This window comes from Psammomys obesus, unplaced genomic scaffold (assembly GCF_907164565.1).
Source record: "Psammomys obesus unplaced genomic scaffold, mPsaObe1.curated_primary_1811, whole genome shotgun sequence".
NCBI lineage: Eukaryota > Metazoa > Chordata > Mammalia > Rodentia > Muridae > Psammomys > Psammomys obesus.
This window is the reverse complement of record NW_026596046.1, coordinates 20,567,078-20,590,525: the sequence shown is the minus strand read 5'-3', so window position 1 is coordinate 20,590,525 and position 23,448 is coordinate 20,567,078. Positions and strand designations below refer to the sequence as shown.

At 42.6% G+C, this 23,448-nt stretch overlaps 1 protein-coding gene across 3 annotated transcripts in view; it reads right to left on the bottom strand.

Annotated features, from left to right (window-relative positions):
* The window catches only part of Efl1 (elongation factor like GTPase 1), a 123,053-nt gene that overhangs the window by 68,768 nt on the left and 30,837 nt on the right, over nucleotides 1–23,448 (bottom strand). For 2 of the 3 annotated variants that reach the window (XM_055623377.1, XM_055623380.1), the window contains 7 exons: nucleotides 22,968–23,044; nucleotides 22,238–22,374; nucleotides 21,621–21,743; nucleotides 19,249–19,348; nucleotides 12,583–12,761; nucleotides 12,244–12,410; nucleotides 4,682–4,820 (listed from right to left, as the gene is read on the bottom strand). In XM_055623377.1, coding sequence (XP_055479352.1) covers nucleotides 4,682–4,820; nucleotides 12,244–12,410; nucleotides 12,583–12,761; nucleotides 19,249–19,348; nucleotides 21,621–21,743; nucleotides 22,238–22,374; nucleotides 22,968–23,044 — 922 coding nt within the window. The remainder of the gene's footprint in view (nucleotides 1–4,681; nucleotides 4,821–12,243; nucleotides 12,411–12,582; nucleotides 12,762–19,248; nucleotides 19,349–21,620; nucleotides 21,744–22,237; nucleotides 22,375–22,967; nucleotides 23,045–23,448) is intronic. The other variant, XM_055623378.1, reaches the window with a different exon arrangement.

The window sequence follows — 23,448 nt, the reverse complement described above, 5'->3', positions numbered from 1 at the left end:
GGAGAGGAATGAAATATTTTAGCACAATTCTACAGACTGCATTTCACCAAGTGCTGGCTCCACTGATTCTAGGTCCATGCTGAAGCAGAATGTGACCGTGGGAGCACAGAGAAGGGGAGGGTGCTCACCTCATGGTATAGAGGAAAGGGGAAAGATGGCAGAGTGAGATTAATACCCTTTAAAGACACAGTTGGTGACCCACAGTCTCCAGACTGACCTATCTCTGAAAGTCTCTACCAATTCCCAAATGACACTACTAACAGGAGAAAAGACCCAACAAACGAGCCTGTTGAGGGGATAATTCATATTCAAAGTATAACAAACCACTTACCTGCAAAGCCTGGTTACCCACCACGGCCACAGCCAAGAGATGGCATAAGCCTCCAGCACTTGGACTAAGAGGCTTTTCCTACAACTCTAGCCTTCAGGCTTTGAGCTCCCTCAGCACACACCTGTGGAATGTACATACCACTCACACCAAACGTGCAAACTACAGATTGCTTTAAAAAGCCACCTTTATTTTAAGCCAGTAGGCTTTTAGGTTTATGATGCAGCCATGGATGACTGCAACATGCAGATTATTCAACCCAATTCAGCTAGCCTAATTTTTCATTTCAAACCGTAAACAATGAAAAACTGTGTGGACACAGATGGTTTTACTCAACGTACCCTAGCAACCCTTCACTAGCTACCAGCTAGCCTCCTGTTCTATCTACCTCCTAAGATGAAAGCACGCAAGCCTCCTCTACCCTTCTTAGCTCTGAACAGCTGCTTTTATTAAACACCTTGGCTTGGGAACTTCCTTGTGACTGCTAACATATGCTGTATGGCTTTAAATCAATGAACAAGTAGAATTTGCCTGAAAAGGCTATTCTAGGTTCTGAAACTGCAAATCAGTTCATGGTGTCCTGATGGAATCATTCGAATGGGTCATCAGGCCCAACTGACCATGTCAAAACAGTTACTGCTCCTTCTAATGAAAACTGGGAGGGCAAATGGCCTAATTACTGAAATAAGGTTTATCTTTAAGAACCACAGGCCTGAGACATTAGAGGCTTTGAAGGAACCTGGATACAGTATTGTTCTTTTCCAACCATGGATTGTCAGAATCCAGGTAAAAAGGGCAAAGACAAGCATATCTCCAGGGGTTCAAGGCTAGCCTGGTGTACAGAGTAAGTTCCAGGAGAGCCAGGGCTACACAGTGAAACCTTGTCTCAAAAAACCCAAAGAAAGAAAAAAAGGCTTTCATAATATAAACATGAAGAATTTTAAAGATTGCATTTTGACTTGTGATAACATCCTGCTGCAATACAACAGGAACATCAAATTCAATTTTGTAGGTATTTTATATTTTATTAGTATTTTATGGTTAGAAAAACAAAATGTACTCTGTATATTGCTAGTTAATGTTCTGTCCTTCACGTTTTGGCTAAATGATTAAGTTTAATAAATGAATTCATGGGAATTCACAGATAACAATCTTGGAAAACAAGTGCAGCTGTTCTTCCTACCACAAGACACAGACTTGTCAGTATGTTAGCAAGTAAGGCAGCTAGTTCAAATCATTTGTAAATCCTTAGGTCCAACAAGGGTGCATGCCTGGCTAGAAGCCAATATAACTACTTGGTGGGGAACTCTGGACAAAATCTTGGTGTCTTTGTTCTTGCTAGTTATACAGGGAGCTCAATTAGATTTGGAAACAATTACTGTCTGTCTCAATTTAGAGGGTAAATCAAAGTGGCTAGCCTGGCTCTAACTCCTTCCGTGTTAACACTTAAAATCCTTTTGAGGGATGATCTTGCTTGCTAATGTGAAGAAACATAATTTTAATAAAGGTGGCCCAGGCATCGCTCTGCAAGAGACGAGGGGTGGGGATGCCTTTTCTGGCAGTGTAAATCTGACCTCTGAAAAACACCCTCTAACTAGACTGGACTCCCAGTGGAGGGAGGGAAACACCAACCCACCCACAAAAACTTCAACCCAAAATTTACCTTGCCTACATGATGCGCTGGGATAAATATAGAGCACAGAATGAGGGAATGTCCAACCAATGCCTTGAACAACCTGAGACCCACCCCATGGGAGACAGCCAACCTGACACTATTAACGACATTCTGCTATGCTTGCAGACAGGAGCCTAGGAGAGCTGTCCTCCTGTGAGGCTCCACAGGTGCTGACACTCACAGCCAAACACTGGGTGGAGTGCAGAGAATCTTGGGGGAAGAATATATAAGGACCCTGATGGGACAGAAGCTCCACAAGAAGACCAACAGAGCCAACTAACGGTGGGCCCAGAGGGGCTTGAAGAGACTGATGCATCAACTAAATACCATGCATGAACATGACCTAGGCCCTTACACATACATAGCCGACAGGTAGCTTGGCCATCGTGTGGGTCCCCTAGAAAGGGGAGAGGGAACTGTCTCTGACACAGACTCCACTGTGTGCCTTTCAATCACTTGCTCTGCTGCCACACTAAGCCACAGGGGAAGAAGATGCACTAAGTCTTGACGTGTCTTAATGTACAGGTGTGAGTTGGGAGGGCTCCCTTTATCTGAGGAGTAGGGGAGAGGGGATAAGGGGAAGAGGGAGGGAGGATGGGAAAAGAAAGAGAGGAGAGAGGGTCTATGATCAGGATGTAAAGCTAATTAATTAATTACGAAAAAAATTCATAGCCCAAATACTGTATATTCAATCCTGGGCCTCCCTTGTAGTTACTGGGGCATATGACAAAAATCAAAGAAACAAGACCACATACAGAGGTCACCCAAGAAGGCCCTTTTACCTCCAAACCTTGCTAAGAGGCTGGGATGATTTATCTACTTAACTGACTTGAGAAATGCATTGGAGGTTTAATGAAGCATACCCCAAGCTGTGTTTCCAGAGACAGATCATGTGGGTTCTGACCCAGTCAACAGTGTGACTACTGGGAAATAGAATCCTAAGGTGGGTTCTGGTTGGAGACAGGCCCCTAGGGTAGTGATCCTGGAGTTAGACCTTACCTTTCCTGTCTCGGCTTTTACCATCCACCATGGTATGAGGCAATCTGCTCTGCTTTCTGGCTGTCATAACTTCATACCACATGCTCCTGCCTCCATGATCTGTCTCACCAATGGCCCGGAATCAAATAGTCAAGAGGTATGGATTGAGATCTAAGTAGCTAAATACAGTCCTAAGGGATATAGGAAATTCATCTGGCTCTTCCCACTCCATCTACGTTGTCTCAAAGGGATGTTCCCCTTTGGCATATTCTTAAATAGGCAAATGACAAACAATGCTTAGTCATTTTTGCCCACCTTCTACCACGATTCCACAATTTTTAGGAAATAAGAGGAGGTATATATCTATTTTCCACAACAAGAAATGAGAAGTTTGTCCTCATGATAGGTCTCCCTACAGCAGGGGCAGAACCATGGCTGCCTTGAAGGACAGATGAAAAGAAATTATTTCAGCCCTTCTACTAACACTTAACCACAACCTTGGACAGTACCTAGAAAGCCAGAAGAAAACTAGAAACCACTACCTGCCACGCTCCTATCACTTAAAACACTGCCTTTAATGTTTGAAACACTTCTATTGAAGAAGACAACATACTGAGCCGCAGGCAGAGGCACCTTCAAGTAGGCCACCTATGTTGTCCACACCACAGAGCGTCTTCCTTCCCTGGACGTCGCATGTTGAGCTCCTCTAGGTTATAGGGCCATTTAAGAACCCAAGAGGGTCTAAGCCACAGTAATCCCAAGGAGGGCTTAGGAGCAGAGGCAGGGTTTTCCCATTCTTTCTAAGTTCTGATGAAGTTGGCTTTGATCACTCACAAAGCTACAACAATTGTCAGCAAGATCAAAAGTCCAGTGCCATTTTCCAAAGAAGTAGAAACAAAACAGGAAATAGGGAGAATCCAGGAATTCTACTAATTCCATGTCAAATAAATTTTTTTAATGGATTAAAAAAAATCCATCTCAGCAGGAGCATGACAAAATGTTTTGGCAAATTTCTTAGATTACAGCCCACAGAATTCAGGCAAACCAGTAACTATTCGAGACTATTCTTGATTTAATGAGTATTTCTCATCTAAGTAGTCACCGAATGAACAGCTCTCCAGCTGACAAGGACAGTATAATTCAGAATCCATGTGCATGATGGGACACAGCATTTTATGTTCTGGCTCAGGAGTAGCCTCAGGAGTAGCACTGAGTGCCTCAAAGCAGAATAAAGCAAGAAAAAACATTTACAGAAAAAGTAATACCAATCAATTACTATAAGAGAAGTAATTCTCAGTAGTAAGAAATATTTGGGGTGAGGATGGGGGGGAAAAAGAAAGTTTAAACAGACCTTCACATAAAAAAAGCTTCCAAAAATTAAACTAAGCCTGTAGATGCAGAAGTGTTTAGTCATCTGCACTGCTTTTATATGAGGAAGAATTCTCTTTTTAGCTTCCAAACAAATGGAACCCCCACTTAGGAGAGAGCGTCATAGTTTACTTAAGCAGCATGAACAAGTTTGAACTAGATCTCCAAATTACTGACTCACACACTGGTGATTCAATTATCTAAGTTAAAGACTCGCGGAAAAAAATGAACTATGAAAAGACAGGTTATTCTCTTTAGATGTCACTTAACACTCCGTGATACGCTGGACAGCTTCAAGGCTGCATGGAGTAGAGTAGCCAGCAATACCCTACCCAGCACGTTTCCCGGGGGCACTTCTTCCAGATCTTCCAGCTCCCTTCCCATCAGAAGGTACAGGTTCTCCAGAGTACAGCATGCCATGTGGGGAACAGGAGGGAGGTCCTCTAGTGGAGCTGAGAAGCCTAGGGGAACCTGCCAGAGAAAAATGGTGGAAACCAAGTGAGGAAGCATGTGAGGTATTACAGGGCCCACAAGTTTCTAGCTAGCAGCAAGACACTGTGCAGTGACTTTTAGCCCCTTCCTAAAATGCAGGAAACTGAAATATTAGTTTCAATGAGTTAGGATACAAAGAAGTCACATTTGATGATGAGTAAATTCTGAAATACTAAAACCTCTCAAATATTTAAAATGTGTCTAAATCCCCACCTATAAGCTCTGAGGCTAAGGAATTCTTCTGTGACCTGGTAGCTCCCCTTCTGCTGGTCCAGAGTCCCTTGCTAGTATGTACGAGCAATATGTCATGCACTAGTTCTCTTGCCTATGCCATGCTTCTATTTCAACAATATTACCATTATTATATAAAATTACTGGAATCTTCTGATAAAGTTCTGAAAGCATTCAACAAGAACTGTGCTGGTGCCTTGAAACACATGAAGATAACTGATAAAAATGCCATGAGAAAGCCGAGCATCTGCTAAGTATATATATGCCACATTGTTAATCCGAAAGGGAACATATGTTGAAATATTAGGAACAATGATGAGAAGAGAGAGCACACATGCAGAAAAGTGCATACAAGTACAGTGGACTTATAAGCCCCCCCCCACCCATAATTTATTTACTCATTCTTAAGGAGAAACTGTCATGAATGATTCGAGGTGTGAGTTTCATAGGTTTTCAGAAACATATTCTCCATATCCAAGTACCCAGGAAGTATTTCAATCTACCAATGTGTTTTTCGTGCCCATAGGCCCAAAGCTAGTACTAAGATAGAAAAAAAAAAAGTCTTGAATCCAACATATGATGTCAAGACAACTGGTATCAAAAGCACAAAGTGATTGACAGAAAAGGAGCAAAACAAGGAAACTCATGAAGCCTCAGAAGAGAGACTTGGGAACCTCAGGAAAGCTTGGCTTATTTACACAATACATTGCAATGCGCACGTTCTTTACAGCCACAACTCTCCAGAGCAGCTCTAAAGACAACCTTGAAGGAAATCTAAAATATAAGGAACATAGTATGTTGGCCCGCAAGCCGCAGTGGTATATAGTAAGATAAGGTAAGATACTGCCCACCACCATCTAACAAACACTCCTTAGACCCTCCTGAGCGGTCCCCAAAAGCACTGCATCCCCTCAGCTCCATATCCCAGCCCATCATTCCAGCAGAAGACCAGAGGACACATTTGTACAAGGAACCCCAGAAGACTGGGGTTCTACTGGAACCCATGCTGGAACTAATAACTCCAATAGACGCCCCTCCTGCCCCTGCTCTAGTGGACACCACACGATACTAGGAACTCCAGGCCCATAACTCTGGCATAAGGCCCTGCCCTACCAGAGGCCAAGCCAGAACCCCAGGGCAAGCCAGTACCAGGAACCCAAGAGGCCACAAGAGTTCCCACAAACCCTGAGGTCACATAGGCTGCCAAAACTTAGGCAGAGATACCCTACTGGACCCAAAGACTTGCTGGTCACTAGAACCACAGGCCACTTAGTCCAGAAAACCAAAGAGAAAACAGAAACCAAAGGGGGGGGGGCATCCATCCAACAAAGACAAACTCAGAAATCAGCACCTAAACCTATAATAACCCCAAACCCAAGTACCCAGAAGCCAGTGTAAAAACATAATCAACAACAGCCAGGACAATAAGGTACCACCAAAGCCCAGCTATCCTACAACAGCAATCCCTGGCTATTACAACACAGCTGAAGTACAAGAAAATGACCTTAAAAATCAATCTTATGAAGATGATAGAGGCCTTTAAAGAGGAAATAAATAAATCCTTTAAAGAAATCCAGGAAAGTACAAAGAAAGAGGTGAAAGAAATGAATAAAACTGTTCAAGACATGAAACTGGAAACAGAAGCAATAAAGAAAACAAACCGAGGGAATGCTGGAGAAGGAAAAAAAAAAAAACAAACAAACCTGTATTCCACAAATTTGGAAAACCTAAGAGAAATGGACAATTTTTTGATAGATACTACTTACCAAAGTTAAACCAAAATTAGATAAACAATTTGAATAGATCTACAACACTCAAGAAAGTAGAAACAATTATTAACAGTCTCCCAACAACAACAACAAAGGCCAGAGTAGGGCGGTTTTAGCACAGAATTCTACCAGACTTTCAAAGAAAACTAATACCAATACTCCTCAAACTATTCCACAAAATAGAAACAAATGGAACATTGTCAAACTCATTCTACAAGGCCACAGTCACTCTCTTAAAACTTAAACCATACAAAGACTCAACCAAAAGGAGAATTTCATACCAATTTCCCTCATGAACATCAATGCAAAAATACTCAATAAAATACTAGAAAGCAAAATCCAAGAACACATCAAAAAGATCATCCACTATGATCAAGTAAGCTTCATCCTAAAGATGCCAAGGATGGTTTAACATACGAAAATCTGTCAATGTAATCCACCATATAAACCAAAAGAAAAATAACACCTGATCATCTCATCAGATACTGAAAAAGCCTTGACAAAATCCAACATCTCATGAAAAAGGTCTTGAAGAGACGAGGGATAAAAGGCCCATACCTAAAAATAATAAACGTAATATACAGGAAGCCAATAATCAACGTCAAGTTAAATGGAGAGAAACTCAAAGCAATTCCACTAAAACCAGGGACAAGACAAGGCTGTCCATTTTCTCCATATCTATTCATTATAGTACTTGAAGTTCTAGCAAGAGCAATTAAGACAACTAAGGGAGACCAAGGGGATAAAAATTGGAAAGGAAAAAGTCAAAGTATCATATTCACAGATGATATGATATCATACATAAGCACCTCAAAAATTCCACCAGGAAACTCCTATAGCTGATAAACACCTTCAGCAAACTGGCTTGACACATGATTAACTCAAACAAACAAACAAAAAACAGCAGCCCTCCTATATACAAAAAAACAAATGGACTGAGAAAGAAATCAGGAAAACAAGACCCTTCATAATAGCCAAAATTAATATAAAATATTGATGTAAATCTAACCAAGCAAGTGAAAAACCTGCATGAAAAAACAAACAAACAAACAAACAAACCTTTCAAGTCCTTGAAGAATGAAATCAGAGAAGATAACAGAAGATGGAAAGATCTCTCATGCTCATGAATCAATAGGATTAACGTAGTAAAAATGACTATCTTACCAAAAGTAATCTACAGATTCAATGCAATTCCCATCAAAATACCAATACAATTCTTTACAGACCTAAAGGAACAATACTTAACTTCATATCAAAAAACAAAACAAAAACAGGATAGCTAAAACAATTTTGTACAATAAAAGAACTTCTGGAGGTGTTATCATCCCTAATCTCAAGCTGTATTACAGAACAATATTAATAAAAACTGCATGGCATTGGCATAAAAACAGACATGGTGATCAATGGAATCAAATCAAAGACCCAGGTGTAAACCCACACACCTATGAACACCTGACTTTTGACAAAGAAGCCAAAATTATACACTAGGAAAAAGAAAGCATCTTCAACAAACGGTGCTGAGGTCAGCATGTAAAAGAATGCAGATTTTTTTTTTTTTGTAAGTGTATGACTTTATTTCTGGATCTTTAATTCAATTCTATTGATCAGTCAGTCTGTTTCTATGCCAATACAATCCAGTTTTTATTAGTGTTGCTTAAGAATGCAGATTCTAATCTATCATGTTTTACAAAACTCCAGTCCATGTAGAGCAAAGATCTTCCTCAACCTAAAGCCAGATACACTGAACCTGACAACAGAAAAAGTAGTGAATAGCCTTGGACACACTGGCACAGGAGATAACTTCCTAAACAGAACACCATTATCATAGGCAATAAGATCAATAATTAATAAATGGGACCTCATGAAACTGAAAAGCTTCTGTAAGGCAAAGAACACTGTCAACAGAACAAAATGGCAGCCTGGAAAAAGATTTTCACTGACTCCACATCTGACAGACGGTTAATATCCAAAATATATAAAGAACCTAAGAAACTAGACAGCAACAAAACAAACAATCCAATTAAAAAAAATGAGGTACAGAGAATTCTCAACAAAGAATTCTCAACAGAGGAATCTCTGATGGCTGAGAAGAACTTAAGAGAAATGTTCAACATCCTTAGCCATCAAGGAAGTAAGATCAAAAAGACAAGCGACAACTCATGCTGGAGAGGATATGAAGCAAGGGGAATACTTTTTTGTTGCTGGTGGGAGTGCACACTTGTACAGCCACTTTGGAAATTCATTTGGTGCTTTCTCAGAAAGTTGGGAATTGATTTACCTCAAGACCTAGCTATACCACTCCTGGGCATATACCTAAAGGACAGTTCATCCTACCACAAGGACACTTGCTCACTGTGCTCACAGCAGCTTTATTAGTAATAGCCGGAAACTGGAAACAACTTAGAGGGCCTCAGCTGAAGAACTGACAGAGAAACTGTGGTACATTTACATAATGAAATACTATTTAACTATTAAGAACAAAGAAAGCATAGTAGATTTACACAGTGGATGGAACGAGAAAAAAAAATCACCCTGAGTGAGGCAACCCAGACACAGAAAGACAAACATGATATGCACTCACTTCTAAGAGGATATTAGCCGTACAGTAAATGATATCCACGTTATAATCCACAGACCCAGAGAAGCTATGTAACAAGGATGGACTGGGAGCAGGTGGGGACAGGAACATGAGGGTTCAGATTGGCAGAGGATGGAGGGAGAGTAGTGGGAGAGACAACAGAATTTGGGGGCATCTCAGGGACGACCTAGAAACCCAGTACAATGAAAACTCAGGACTTGATAGGGTGAACCTAGCTATGTCCCCTAGTCAGCAGGGGTACAGAGCCTGAACCGTCATCTCTTGTAACCAAGCAAAACTTCTAGGAACATATTGGGACATCCAACCCAGCCTCAAAACCTTCGACCTACACACAATTTGTCCTGCCTTCAAGATGTACTGGGGTAAAGGAGGTGCAGAAAATGTGGGAGTGGCCAATCAATGACTGTCCAGACAGGGAGCCCACTACCGACACTGTTTGGATGGCCAGGACCCAGAGGCTGTATAGGCCAGCAACCTAGAATACAAAACAACCAGAAAAAAAAAAAAAAAAAAAAAAAAAAAAAAAAAAAAAAAAAAAAAAAAACACCAAAAAAACCCAAAACAAACAAACAAACAAAAAAAACACCAAAAAACCAAAAAATAAAAAATAAATAAAAAATAAAAATAAAAATAAAAACCAAAAAAAACCAAAAAAACAAAAAACAAAAAAAACCCCAAAACAAAAATCAACGAAGTTATTTCTAATGATATTCTGATATAGTCCTAGACTGGTACCTAGCCCAATCATCATCAAAGAGGCTTCATTCGGCAACTGCCGAGAGCAGATGCAGAGACTCACAGCCAACAGTAGGTAGAACTCGGAGAACCTGCGGAAGATGGGGGAGGAGGGATTTGAAGAGGCAGTGGGGTCAAAACCAGCAGAAGAAAACCCACAGAATCAACTAACCTGGGCTCACAGAGACAACTGACAACCAGGGAGTCTACATGGGACTGACCTGGGCCCTCTATATGTTACAGTTGTGTAGCTTGGTCTGCTTGTGGGACTCCTAATAGTGGGAGCAGGGACTGTCTCTGACTCTTCTGTCTGCCTGCGGGACCTTTTTTCCTCCTACAGGGTTGCCTCATCCAGCCTTAACAGGAAGGGAGGAAGGGAAGTGCCTAGTCCTACTCTAACTTGATATGTCATGCTTGGCTGATATCCCTGGGAGGCCTGACCTTTTCTAGAGAAATGAAGAGGAGTGGGGAAGGGTTTTGAGGAGAAGAGGGAGAGGAAACTGCGATCAGGATGTAATATATGAGCAGAGAATACATTTAAAATATTAAAAAACAAAACAAGGAACACACAACACTTGATGGCACAGGCCTATAATCCAGTACTTGGAAGGCTGAGACAAAAGGATCACACACTCAAGGCCTGCCTAGGCTACAGGATGAGTTCAAGGGTATCCTATGTAACTTAGTGAGACCCTGTCTCAAAAAAGCTTGTTGCAATAGCTCAGTGCCTGCCACACACAAGGCCCTGGGTTCAATCCCTAGTAATACATAAGTGCACGTACGCATGTGCTCTCTCTCTCAAGAACACTCTTCCCTACTTGATTCAGCAGAGAACAGCTTATCAACACCCTGACGACATCAGGGTAAAATCCCAAGGACATTCAGCTAAGTCAGCCCCAGCCCCCAAGTCTTAGAGATAACCTGCACTCTTTTAATTTGTTGGTTATGTTATAATCTGGAACACCCAGCAACAGAAAAACAACACAAAGGAGATAGGAAGGTTCTGAGCAGGGCTAACTTCCACGGTAGGTCTTAAGTATTCACATAGCCTTTTCAAAAAGTACATTAAAAGAGGCTTCCTGTGGCTCTGACTCCACATCCTTTCTGCCGCTGACACCCTGCTTGGATGTCGGACACATGAGCAACCGATTCCAACCTGAAGCTACACAGAAGGTGAAGAGGGGCGCTCACGGTATGTGACACCCCATGGCAAGCAAACAGCTATTTACTAAGGTCCAGCAAGATGTGACAGTTGTAACTCTTTAACGTTCCCACAAAGTACAGGTCTACATACAATAACCAGTGCTCTGTCCCGCAGCCTAGCAAGTCCTGCCTAATCATCATGCAGCACCGAAGAGAACAGATTGCTAACAGTAGAAACTGAGGACAAGCTTTCTTCAGCTGCTCCCTCCTTCTGCCTGCATCTAACTGCACTCTCCTGGTTACCTACAGCAAAGCTCTTCCCATGAGGCCAGGTGCTTATGTGCCTGAGAGGTTATGTCATTCACTGTTGACTTGCTTCCTGATGGTCCTGCCTGGCCCTCTGGTGTCTTTCTCATCGCATGTTTAATCCCAATGTCTGTGTCTTATGTTCCTGGATGACTCTGGCCTGCAGACTCTTTTGGCCCTGGCTCAGGCATTTCTCCATGCAGGCTCTCTATCTGCTCTCAGACCGCCCTGAACAGATTGTAGGCAATGTAAGTGGCGCATATCACCTGCTTGCTTCCTATAGCTTGAGTCACTAAGGTTTTGGCTCTGTAACTTCTTAAAGATCGACCAATGCCTTGGCTCCAAAATATCACCAACATCTACTTCTTCCCTCCAGCCCAAAGTGACTCTCACCTTGCTGGATATGCAAAAAAATGCCTGAAAAGCTGTTCACTCACTTACATGGTTCCTAAATGCTGCTGAAGGAGCCACTTATCTGTGCAAAATGTTACCAAGGCAAGGCAATAGGTGACACAGGAGTTGGGGTGTCTTTTGCCCATTCGCCGCCACAACACAAGCCAGTCTCAAAGTTGCCAGACCCTTCAAAATAATGCCCTTGCATTTTAGTCCTAACTCTTACCCGTTGTAAAAAATCAACAGGGCTGTACTTGGGTCCCAAGACAAAAATTTTCTTTCCTCTTCGAGCTATGCCGCTGAACACACGAGCAAATGCAATGAAGGCCTCTTGGCTGCTTTCTTCCTGGGGCACAGGTTGAGGGCTTACACTTGTCATATCAGGTTCATCACCTGCCATACACAAAAAGATATTCAGTGCCATGAACTGTTTGTACATAGAGAAGAAACAATGAATATGAATATTTGGTCCAAGAATAGAAGCAATATGGATAAAAGCTATGACAAAAGTTAAAATAAAAGGGACAATGTACAAAGTTAAGCAAAAATGTATCAAATACTTCACACCAAAGCCTATTTAGGAATGATGCACCTCTTGGCTCATCTCTCTGGGGACTTGTTTCAAGGGCGCCTCCATCCTGGGTAGAAGCCTGGGGCGCTTGTCCCTGTGCCGCTGCAAGCTTCTCTGCGTGCCTCTGTCTTGCACGCTCACGTCTCTGGGCCATTTCCTCTTGAGTGAGAGGCCTACAGGATGTCACAAATATGTTACAATGTGGCAGCACCAATTGCCTCTCAGCTCTCTTTCGAGAATAAGCTCTCTTTCCCATATGGCAGCAGAGGCAATGATCCATTCCAAGTCCCCTCCAACAAAAGCAGAAAGGGGATCGGGCTCTCTGGCCTGCTATATCCCCAGAGGCTTGGAACTTGCAAACTGGTACACAAGTGCCCATAGCCCCAAGCAGACCCAAGTGCAGTTCCACAAAACCTTCGACAGATACTCAGTATTTCTTCTAGTATAGGCCAAAACGGAGAAGGAAGAGAATGGCTAACAGGCACCATGGCTTGGAACACCCAGAGAAGCATGCAAATGGTCACTACAAGAAATGAAGTTTTCTATTTAAGTTCAAAAGTATATCTTCATGGAGAATGGACATTCACAAGGAAGGCTGCAATGTCAGGCTGAGAACTTGCAACTCAGCAGCACTAAAAGGTCAAATTAGAACTATCAGCCACTGTTGTACACAGGAGACACTCAAACAGAAAAGGCGCTGTAAAGGTGGGATGAGTGTTGGCAGAGGTCCCTCTGAGTAGAGGGAGGGGCCATTGGCAATAATGGAATAATGTTTCCTTCCTTTTCTTCATGAAAAGTGAATTTAATTTCTATTAGGACACAGAGAAGGTATAAGAGCTTTAATGCTAGAAAGAGCTTTATAAAAGGTAAGGTAAAGAGACAATGGGCATTTGGCTTAGGAATCTACATCTGGAAGGAAGAATCCAGGTTTCTTCCTTCCGAGTGAGGGGTTTCCAGAACTGGTCTCCCTTTCAAGCAGGAATTCACGCAAACCCTTTGCATGTTCAATCCCAGCATAGAGCAGGAGCAGAGCCAATTCTGGCCCTGGAGTTGGTGGAATCTGACATATTCACCCCGTTATTGGGGCTGAGCATCTAGACTGTTGGGCTAACCCTTGAGTGTGACCTTGAACCAGAGGGGCAGAAACTGCACTACAGTGCCTGTTCTCAGCACTGTGCCTTCCTCCCATGCTTCCCCTCGCCTGTGACATTACAATTTGTTTTACACTGTAATCTAAACCTTGAAGACAGCCTCAGCTGCATCACGCACCCTGCCTTGCCTCTTTCCTCTCCTTTCTCTTTGCACAACAGAGGCTACACAGATAGGCCCTGACTGTGCACACAGATAGGCACTGGGCACAGGCACTGTCCCCTATCTTCTAAGGAGCCACATGCTCTTGGAGCTAATGATACTCTAATTCAGATTGCTCACTGCTGTGCTCTTCAGGTACCAGCTGGATGGAAACTAGTGCTGCCTGCCTTCCACAGGGTGTCTCCATCTAGGAGCTGGCCCTCCAAGTCAGACCCAGCTCATTATGGCAGTCAGAGTGAGAGGGAGTACTAGAGGGAGTCTGCCCCCCACTGCAGGAAATGGGCTCTTCTTAATGGGAACCTCTAAACTCCTGTAAATACACGATGCACCCTGCTTCCTCACAACTGCAAGCCACAGCTGCTGTTGTTCAGGGGTGTCCGATTTGTTCATTTCCTGCCTCTTTCTGAGGCATCATCAACAGCCCTACCTTTCACTCCTGTTCTTCTACCCCAAGCTACATACTTGGGAAGCAAGTAAAATTTGTGATTGCTGGTACACATATGTAATCCCATTGCTGGGGAAATGGAGACAGAGGACTCCAGCTTGGCCTACTTGGCAAGCTCCAGATCAGTGAGAGGTCCTTTCTTAAAAACAGAAACAAAAACAAAGTGGACAGTATCTCAGAAAATGAAACCCAAGGTTAAACACACACACACACACCACACACACGCACACGAATATCTGAAAGCATGAATTAAAATACAAATGTAGAACACAGTACTCAGTGCTACTATTCATTATCATTGGAGTATAGGGAAATAAATAGCAACCCAGTAGAATCTGAAGACAACTGCTCTCCCAACAGGCTCATCACTGATCTATATGTCATGCTTACAACTTCACATGTGTTACAGCACATATCCATCACAGCAATTAAAGAAAATGCACAGTATACTACCACTTCACATACAGGAAAACGGACATTTAGAAAGCTTAAGAATAAGAAAGTTGAGCCAAAGTTAAATGGATATTACATGAGCCATAATTCAAGTGCAGTTTACTGGGTCCAAACTCCACAGTCACCATCTTCCACTCAGTAAAAATTAAAAACCAGCATGTTAAGAAATGTAATTTTAGCTTTGGCTAGAAAAGAAGTATAGTTTTATTAAACCCTAAAGCCCGAGGTCATGACGTGGCCAACAGTCACCATTTAAGTTGACACTGGTGTGTACACACACAGTCTTGGACCTCTGGACACGTGAGGTGGGAGCTTTGCCAGTTGGAGGCTAGTAGTTTTTGCTGCTGTTGGCCCAACTTGATACCAGCCAGTGGCATCTGGGAAGAGGGAACGCCACCTGAGGAAACTCATGCAAGTCTCTAGGGACATTTTCTTAATTAAAAGGGATGAAAAGGTCCCAGCAAACTGTGGATAGCGCTTCCCTTGCGCAGGTAGTCTTGGGTTATGTCTGAAAGGATGAAGCAAGCCAATGGAGCAAGCCAGTAACCAGAGCTCCTCCAAGGTACCTGCTTTAATTTCTGCCTGCAGGTTCCTGCCATGAGTCTGTGCCCTGGCTCCTTCCATAATGAACAGACATATAAGCCAGAAAAGTTCTTTCCTGCTTCAGTTGCTTGGTCACAGTGTTTATCACAGTGACAGAGAGAAAACTAAGACACCTGGGTATGGAATAAGATCTCATCTAAAACAAACACACAAATAGCTCGATAAACGCAAACCAGACAAAACCAGTAAGCATTTAGAGTGGTCAGTCAGCATAAAGTACATAAACACCTGCTATCTAGTTACCCACTGATTAATGCCCACTGTGCCCGCGCTGTAACAAGTACTGGTGATAGGAGAGAGAATAAAGCCGGCAGAGGGAAGCCGCAGGAGTTACTCAAGTGTCTGTTAGACATCCCTACTTACTCGGAACAAAGAGAAATCACTTGCTCTGTGGGTACGGAAACAGTTGTGGGCGGTGAGTTAGCGAGGTTAGAGAACCACCACCTCCTGAACTGAGCGCAGCCACCAGCACTAGAGATAGAGGTGAGAATACTGACTGGAGATGAATGTTAGGTAGGCACATGGATGAGAAAGGAAAAAAGGCAGTGACAGAAGCCCACCCAACTTCAGGCTACCATGCACAATGACCATGTTCTGGCCTCTGACGCTGGCGGGAGAGATAGGTCATCAGAGAAGCTTGCTGCAGTCAGTACAGGTGACAACCATGCTATAAGGCTGCACAGATAACAGACAGCAGGTGACCCAAAAGGAAAGAGGTATCCTTCTGATGTGGCTTCTAGCTACTAAAAGCTGGTTCCCAAGGAGGGAGCAGGGCCACCAAAACCAGGGACAGCAGGGCAGGTCTTCTTGGAAAATTCCAGCTTCTTATGAAGTACCACTCACAACAGCGAAAGCAAAGGACAGAATCCACACAGGGCCAAAAGGCTAGAGCTGCCTGCTTAGTGTTCGGGTGGGTGCCGACATGCTGTAGGACAGGGCCTACAGAGTGCCGTAGAAGACACAGGCTTCGAAGCCAGGCAGGCTGCATTCAAACTCCTGTGTAGTTCTTCTGGCTATGTCACTTGGAAAACATTACCCATTTTTTCCTAAGCTTCTTTAATTTCCTCACAAGTAAAACAGAAACAAGAGCTGTCGCTAGACTCAAGGAACAGAGTCAGTAGTGTTGCAGGAGTAGCCTAATGGCTTACTGAGCTCAAACCAACTGCTAGTTCCGTGACAGAGTTAAAGCTTGGCCTGCAACGTGTCTACCAGGCCTGTGCCCCAGAGACAGACAAACACACCAGAACAGAAGAGGAAGCCCTGCCACAACCCCATACACACAGAGAACACAGAGAGACCCAGTCTACAACCAGTGTGGGATGGCTGAGAAACAAGGGCAAAGCCTAACTGTGCCCAGCGGGTGCTCGGAGGTGTCTTGTTCCATTTTTCTCCTCATGTGTCATTATTTAGTGTACGCTAATCTACACCAAAGGAGGAGAATATTCTACGACAGCAGAGATGAGAATGAGATCAGATTACCCTGCAATGGTCAATGTCGTCACAAAGGCAGTACAGCTTATAAGAAAAACAACAACCGGAAGATAGAAAAGAACATGGTGGTGATGGCGACTTTACTCAGGTATATTTGAAAACACTGTATGGTAAAAAGTAAGTATTAAAATGGAGTAAGAGCACAAAGCAAAATCAGTAAAACAATCTTACAGGATAGAATTAATTGTTCCGCCAAAACACACTACTATATTAAAACTCTGAAAGAAATATACCCACAGGAGACATAATGAAGCAGCAGAGGCAGAGCTACCATTATTTTCTAGAAAAAGATAAAGAATGTGTCACAGAGGGATAGTAAGTGACAAATACATGCATTTCAAGCCTCAGGAGTATGTTCTATAATTCTTCAGCATTCTCTAGTATCTGAGATATTCTCAGTGGCTACATCTCTAATCTGCCAGTATATCTGAAAACTACGCTGTATGGAACACAGAAACCTTACCTGGAAGAGCCTAAATACAGTCACACACTCATTTTCAACTACTCCCTTATTCACTTACTGAGTTACCAACTCCTTATTTTAACCACTCAGTGGCTCACACATTTCCTCCTCAGGCAGTCATTCATCCTTCAGCCACACATTCATTCACTCATTAATTCTTTCATTTCTCTTCAGAACAAAAATTCTGGAAGAAGATTCTTGTATTCAAACCACTACAAAAAAAAAAAAAAGCCATAAAACAAAATGAAACAAAAACCTTGCACAGTCTTTCTTTTTTAAAGAATAAGCAGAGTTTTATTTGAAAAGAAAAAAGAAGAGACTCTCGAAGATGAGGTACAGCATAAGGACGGGACTCTGCTGATGAAACAGCACAAGTTCCAGAGAAAGAAGCAACAATCTATTGAAACACGTGGCTGGGGTGGGTTAACTGACAGGACTTATTCCACAGTGCTCCCCCAAGTTCAGTCACTCCATTATCTCCACTGTACCTCCTACAAGACTTAAAATCTCTTCATACAAAAAGAAAAACTCTATCATGACATAAAAAAAGCAATAAACACAAATACACATTCAAATAAATATGATAATGAAAATTGTTCCTGAACGCTAACAGTGCACTTCATACTTTGGGAAAAACTAGGTGTTGAGAATCAATAACCGTGCAGGAGACCTAATCTTCAGCCTCTGAAAAGACTATTCTGAAAGGATAGAGAGATGGTCCAGTGGGCAAAGGTGCTTAGCGCCAAGCCCGAGACCTGAGTTCCATCACCAAGATTCCAACGGTGCAGGAAAGAACTGACTCCCACACATTACTCTGTGACCCCCACAAAACAAACATACAAATTAAAAAAAAAAAAAAAACAAAAAACTTTTAAAAAAGGGCTTCAGAAAGATCACTCTGGAGAATGGTGAAAAGAACACTGAAGAGTCTCGAGAAGGGGAACCAGCTTAGAAGTAACAACAGTGATTTCTAGAGACAAGCAGGGTCTCTAAGAAAGTATGCTGAGTCCAGCCTCTGCTCAAGCCTCCTCTCCTACACACCCTGCTGAGCTACCATCTGAGCCCTGAGCTAGTGTTCCTGCTGATGATAGCACAGTTCATCTGGGAAGTGACTCAAAGAGGTGCTACTTCCTCTTTCCATTCTCTCCTGGCCTCCTGCCTAGGAATCAGACAGCCTGGCCTTGGGCTCCTGCTGTGAACCCCCCACTTCTCAAGAGGTGTAAGAAGAGCCTCTGCCATGCCACACTTTCTGTCTCTGGTCCTGGCGCCTCAACTCTCTCAGAGCCCTCCCATGCTGTTGCCCCTCTGTCTGTCCATGTAATTAATAACTTCTAAATAAAACAAAACTCCTTATTCTCTAGTAATCTGTCTCAGTGTCCTCTTGAACCTCCTGCCTCATCTACAACCTAACAGCACCTAACTAGCTGGGCAGGCAGGAACCTGGGAAGAACACATGGAGAGCAGGAAATGGAGGACAGATGTTTCCCCAGACGCTGAACTTGACACATCCCCCACAAACTGCCACCAGTGCATACACAATGTACAGAGAACTGATGGTCAGACATCAGTCTGTACTGAGGCAGACAGACCTAGAGGCAGGGTAGGCTTGGACTACATCATGCCTGACATGTTCTATAAAAGGTTATCTGTCATTACTACAGCTATTACTAGGCTTTACATTTATGTCAGTTCAGGTCAATACTTGAGGTGGTTTCAACAGCTTTCTACAGATATGACAAAAGGATAGATGATTAACAGATTCTAAGTTAGCACAGTGTACTCAATTCCAAGGCAGATGTGAGGAAGAGGAAATATCTGTGCCCAGCTATACTATACGCCCACCAGCCAATCATAAGCCTTTTCCCTAGCCCAGCCCAACTACCCTCTTTCTTACCTTGGCTTATTCTGAGGCAAGACTTTCACATCAACTGCAAACATTTTGGAAACAAAGATAATAACTGGAGCAGTATCCTCACTTCCACATTTCATAAAAGCTAAATAAACAGGAAGCAAAGTGTCACTCATTTTCCTGTGATTAAAAACTTAGACTTTTGAGAATGGCAATCACATTTAGAACACAGCATCATGTAAACATGTAACTCTTTAAAGACATGAAAAAAATTCCACTTAAGAGTTTACAAGGAACGAACAGTAGAGAAAGAGCGAGAGTTGGAAGATAAAGAAAGAGAAGCAAAGCTGAAGGGCGGGAACTGGGAGGTTCTTCCCAGAGGAACATCTGGTAATAGGGCTTGGCCACAACACTAACACAACTCAATGTTTCTCTATATCCAAAAGAGAAGATACAGAACAAAGTCCTGCTCTAGGACTAAAAGCCAATAATGGATTTCCTTCAATTTTTTCTAACCCCTTCTATTGGGAAAGTAATGTATAAAATAGATAAAAATAATGTGATATCAGGGCTGGAGAGATGGCTCTGCAGTTAAGAGCACTGACTATGCTTTCAGAAGACCCAGGTTCAATTCCCAGTAGCCACATGGCAGCTCAAACCATCTATAACTCTAGCTCCCACTTCTGGCTTTCATGGGCATCAGGTAAGCATGTGGTATACAAATATACATGCAGGCAAAACATTCACATGCAAATAATAATGATGATGACGATGACAATAATAAAATTTTAAAATAATGTACCAGGAAAGTAATAAAACTCAGAAATAAAGATTGAGTGCTATAAAAAAAAAAAAAAGTCAATTCTCTAAGAATATAAAGTTTAACACAATTCCTTATCAATATGTCACAACCTCAGAGATTCTGGTCTTTTTCATAACCTACAACTGAGACTGGTTATCAGTTTCTAGAAAAACTCATTACCTCAAATCAAAATAATTTCTACAGAGAATGCAACATAAAAAATAATAATAATAATAATAATAAAACAAGGTCCGTGGTGGTGAACACTGTTAATCCCGGCACTTGGGAGGCAGAGGCAGGGGGATCTCTGCATTCGAGGCCAGACAGGTCTTCAGAGCGAGTTCCATGACAGCCAGCGCTACATGGAGAAGCCCTGTCTCAAAAACAACAACAAAAATCAAACAAGAAAACTACAGGAAGCAAGAACTGAGCAGTGTTGAGCATGTTGATTGCATCACTCACACTTGAACATGGAATCAAGAGCAGGAGAGACAATGGTTATTTGGCCCAGACAAGAAGGTGGAAACACTGAGCAGTATTTGGCTTCTGCATATATTTTAAAGGAAGGACTTGCATTGTATGACAATAGAGTGGGTAGTGGGGCGTGAGGTCACTATAAGAACCACCGATGACTCCAGGGTCTTTGGGCTCGGCAGATGAAAGGGTGTATACAACTCTATAGCAAAATAATTGGGAGAAGCAGTTTGGGAGATGGGCATGTCACGTTGTAATGCTTCCGAAGCAGAGTGGAGGCGGTGTGGGTAAGCTATGCGAGTCTAGTGAGGCTGGAGTTCAGAGTACCTGTGCATGCAGAGACAGATGGGGAAACTATGAGCACATGTCATGTGAAGTCAGAAGGCCAGGCGAGCTTCTGCACCAACAGTGATTGCAGAGAAAATGAGGTGTAAAGATGGGATCCTGTGTGACATCCAAAGTCAAAAAGCTGGGGACAAAGTAACATGAGAAACAGCAGCCTGTGGACATCAAGGAGGACCATGTTCTAAGGAGGAATTAGTAGTCAACTATGTCAAATGCTAGTGACACTAAGTGTAGCTGAGGATGGGAAACTGCCCATCAGAGTAAGAGTAGGCCCAACGACAGCCGTTTGTAGACTGGGGCTGCAGCGCTTACAAATTCCAGTATTTGTAAGAAGAACTGGAGACAACGCACACAGACAGATGCCCACAGAACCTGGTTCCCACAGAACACGGTGTCACAGAACCTGGTATGCCAGTGGCCCTCATATGAAGAGTGTGTACCAGCAGCTCTTAAGCACTGCTAAGTCCTCAGAACCACTCTTGCAGTCCCTAGAGGACAGGCATGGCAGTGACTTCAGAGCTCAAAGAATACACACTTGGCTATTTATAAAGATGGAATACAGTGGGAGCACAAAATGAGACCAGAATAGCAGGCAGGAAGGAGTCTGGGTCAGCAGCTGCTACCCAGAAGGCTTAATAATACGCCGTAGTAAAAGGGAAACTCCGGGGAGCGGAACAAGAATTGGTGACATGGTTAGTCCTGAGAGTGCTTACTTGTGTAAATTAACATTTAGCAAAATAGGGCAGCCTGGACAGTCATTAGTGCAGAATACTGCAGTGTGTCTGTCTTTCCTTACCTGCTTTCAGGGCTTGGGTTTCCAGTGGAAGAGACTCAAACGTCTGTGATCCTGTACACATCAGTTTCTCCACTCGCTCAGATGTCATGTCAAGGGGACTGGGCAGCTTCTGACACACCATAGCTGAGGCCTGGTGTTAAGGATTTTATACTTCCGGTGCCATTCACCAAGGCAGAGTGACTGCACTGACAGGGAGACAATCAGGCACATTTTTACAGAAATGACCAGGCTGTAGAACAACTCTGCTTTCAGACTCGCATCTCAAAATCTGCACATGCTTCCAGAATGTTCCTTGACTCTAGATATCTACTTTCCCAAGTCCCAGTGAAAACTTTTTTCATATACTTTATAGGTTATTTTATTGTTCTTATATTTTTATTTTAGAGAACAAATATTTTTTTGAAAATACTTCCTAGAATTAATATTAACCAGTATTAGCATATCAGTTTTTCTAGTTATTTAGTACTGCTTCAAGACAGAACACTGAGTAAACAGAAAGGACTTACACTGGATTGGAATGGGTTATTTCCAGAGAGTTATCTGGTTGCCAATGATATATTGTTTTTATCTTATTTTATAAAATCCATCTAATTAAAAGCAATTAAAATAAAGGATACAGAGAACAGCATGGGAAATGGGTAGCCATTGGCTGCAAATGGCATTAACCTGGACTTTAGGGTCTGAATGTCGTGCCTCCCGGGCTCCAATTTTTAATCCTAAAGAAGTCACAATTTTATCAATTTTTTCCTTGTCCCTATGGGAAAGATTAGAGATAAAAGGTATAAATAATATGTATGAGTAGCAAGGAAAATTAATTCAATTTTATTTGACACTGTTTTTTTTTTTTTTTTTTCCAGAAGAGGCTAAAAATAAGTAAAGGTATCCTGACAAGCAGGACTCCCCAAGCTCTACCCTGACATTGTCAGAGTCTCTCATAATCTTGCATAGAGTACCATTCTACAATTTACTAAACCAAGTTATATCTACTGGAGCAATTTTAGAAATAAATGCTAGCATTCTGATTTTGTCCACAGAATAATAAATTTACAGAGCCAGCTTTCTCTCCACCACAATTACTATTTCTTTAGACCGTGCTTACATAAACCAAGGCCCAGCGCTCCCTGCAGCCTCTGCTCGCATCACCCCAGCAGGCTGCAACATACTTTTGTTAGTCCTTCCTGTGCTACAGCTGCATGCACTCCTTTAAGTTGTTTCCCGAGTCCCAACCCTAGCTTGTCTGTGAATCTCTGCTCACTGTCCAGATCAAGCTCAGCTGTCTAAGAGACTCAGACTGCAAAGTGGGTGAATGATCCCGCCCAAAGATAAACAGTTTTGCAATAGTCTTACTTTTTCAAGACCGCGTCATACAAACTCCATATGTTCTCCAGGATCAACTGTACAAACAAAGGTTTCTTTCCTTTGGCCTGCACAGATAAGAACACATCAGCTTCAGTTCCTGAACAGCCACAACGTTCACATCCTCATCCCAATGGGCCGATGTCGGCGTGGCTTATTTCTGCTCAGAATAGCTATTCAATGGTAAAGACAAAAGTTGTGGTCTAAACAGACAGCATTCATAACCAATAAGCCGCCACCAGTTTCTTCCTCTAGTAAACAGAGGGTGCTGAAATAATGTCAGCATTTGAGAGAAATATCTCAGGGGCTGCCCTACAACTGCCATAAAAAACAAACACCAAAAAACACAATATCCAAGCCACAAGCGGACTTTACTCAGGGGCTCTCTTCCCAGGCTTGGATTTCCTATGTTCATGTTTCTTGTGTTCTTAAACATGAAAAACGGCTCATAAGAACAGGACATTCTTTTACT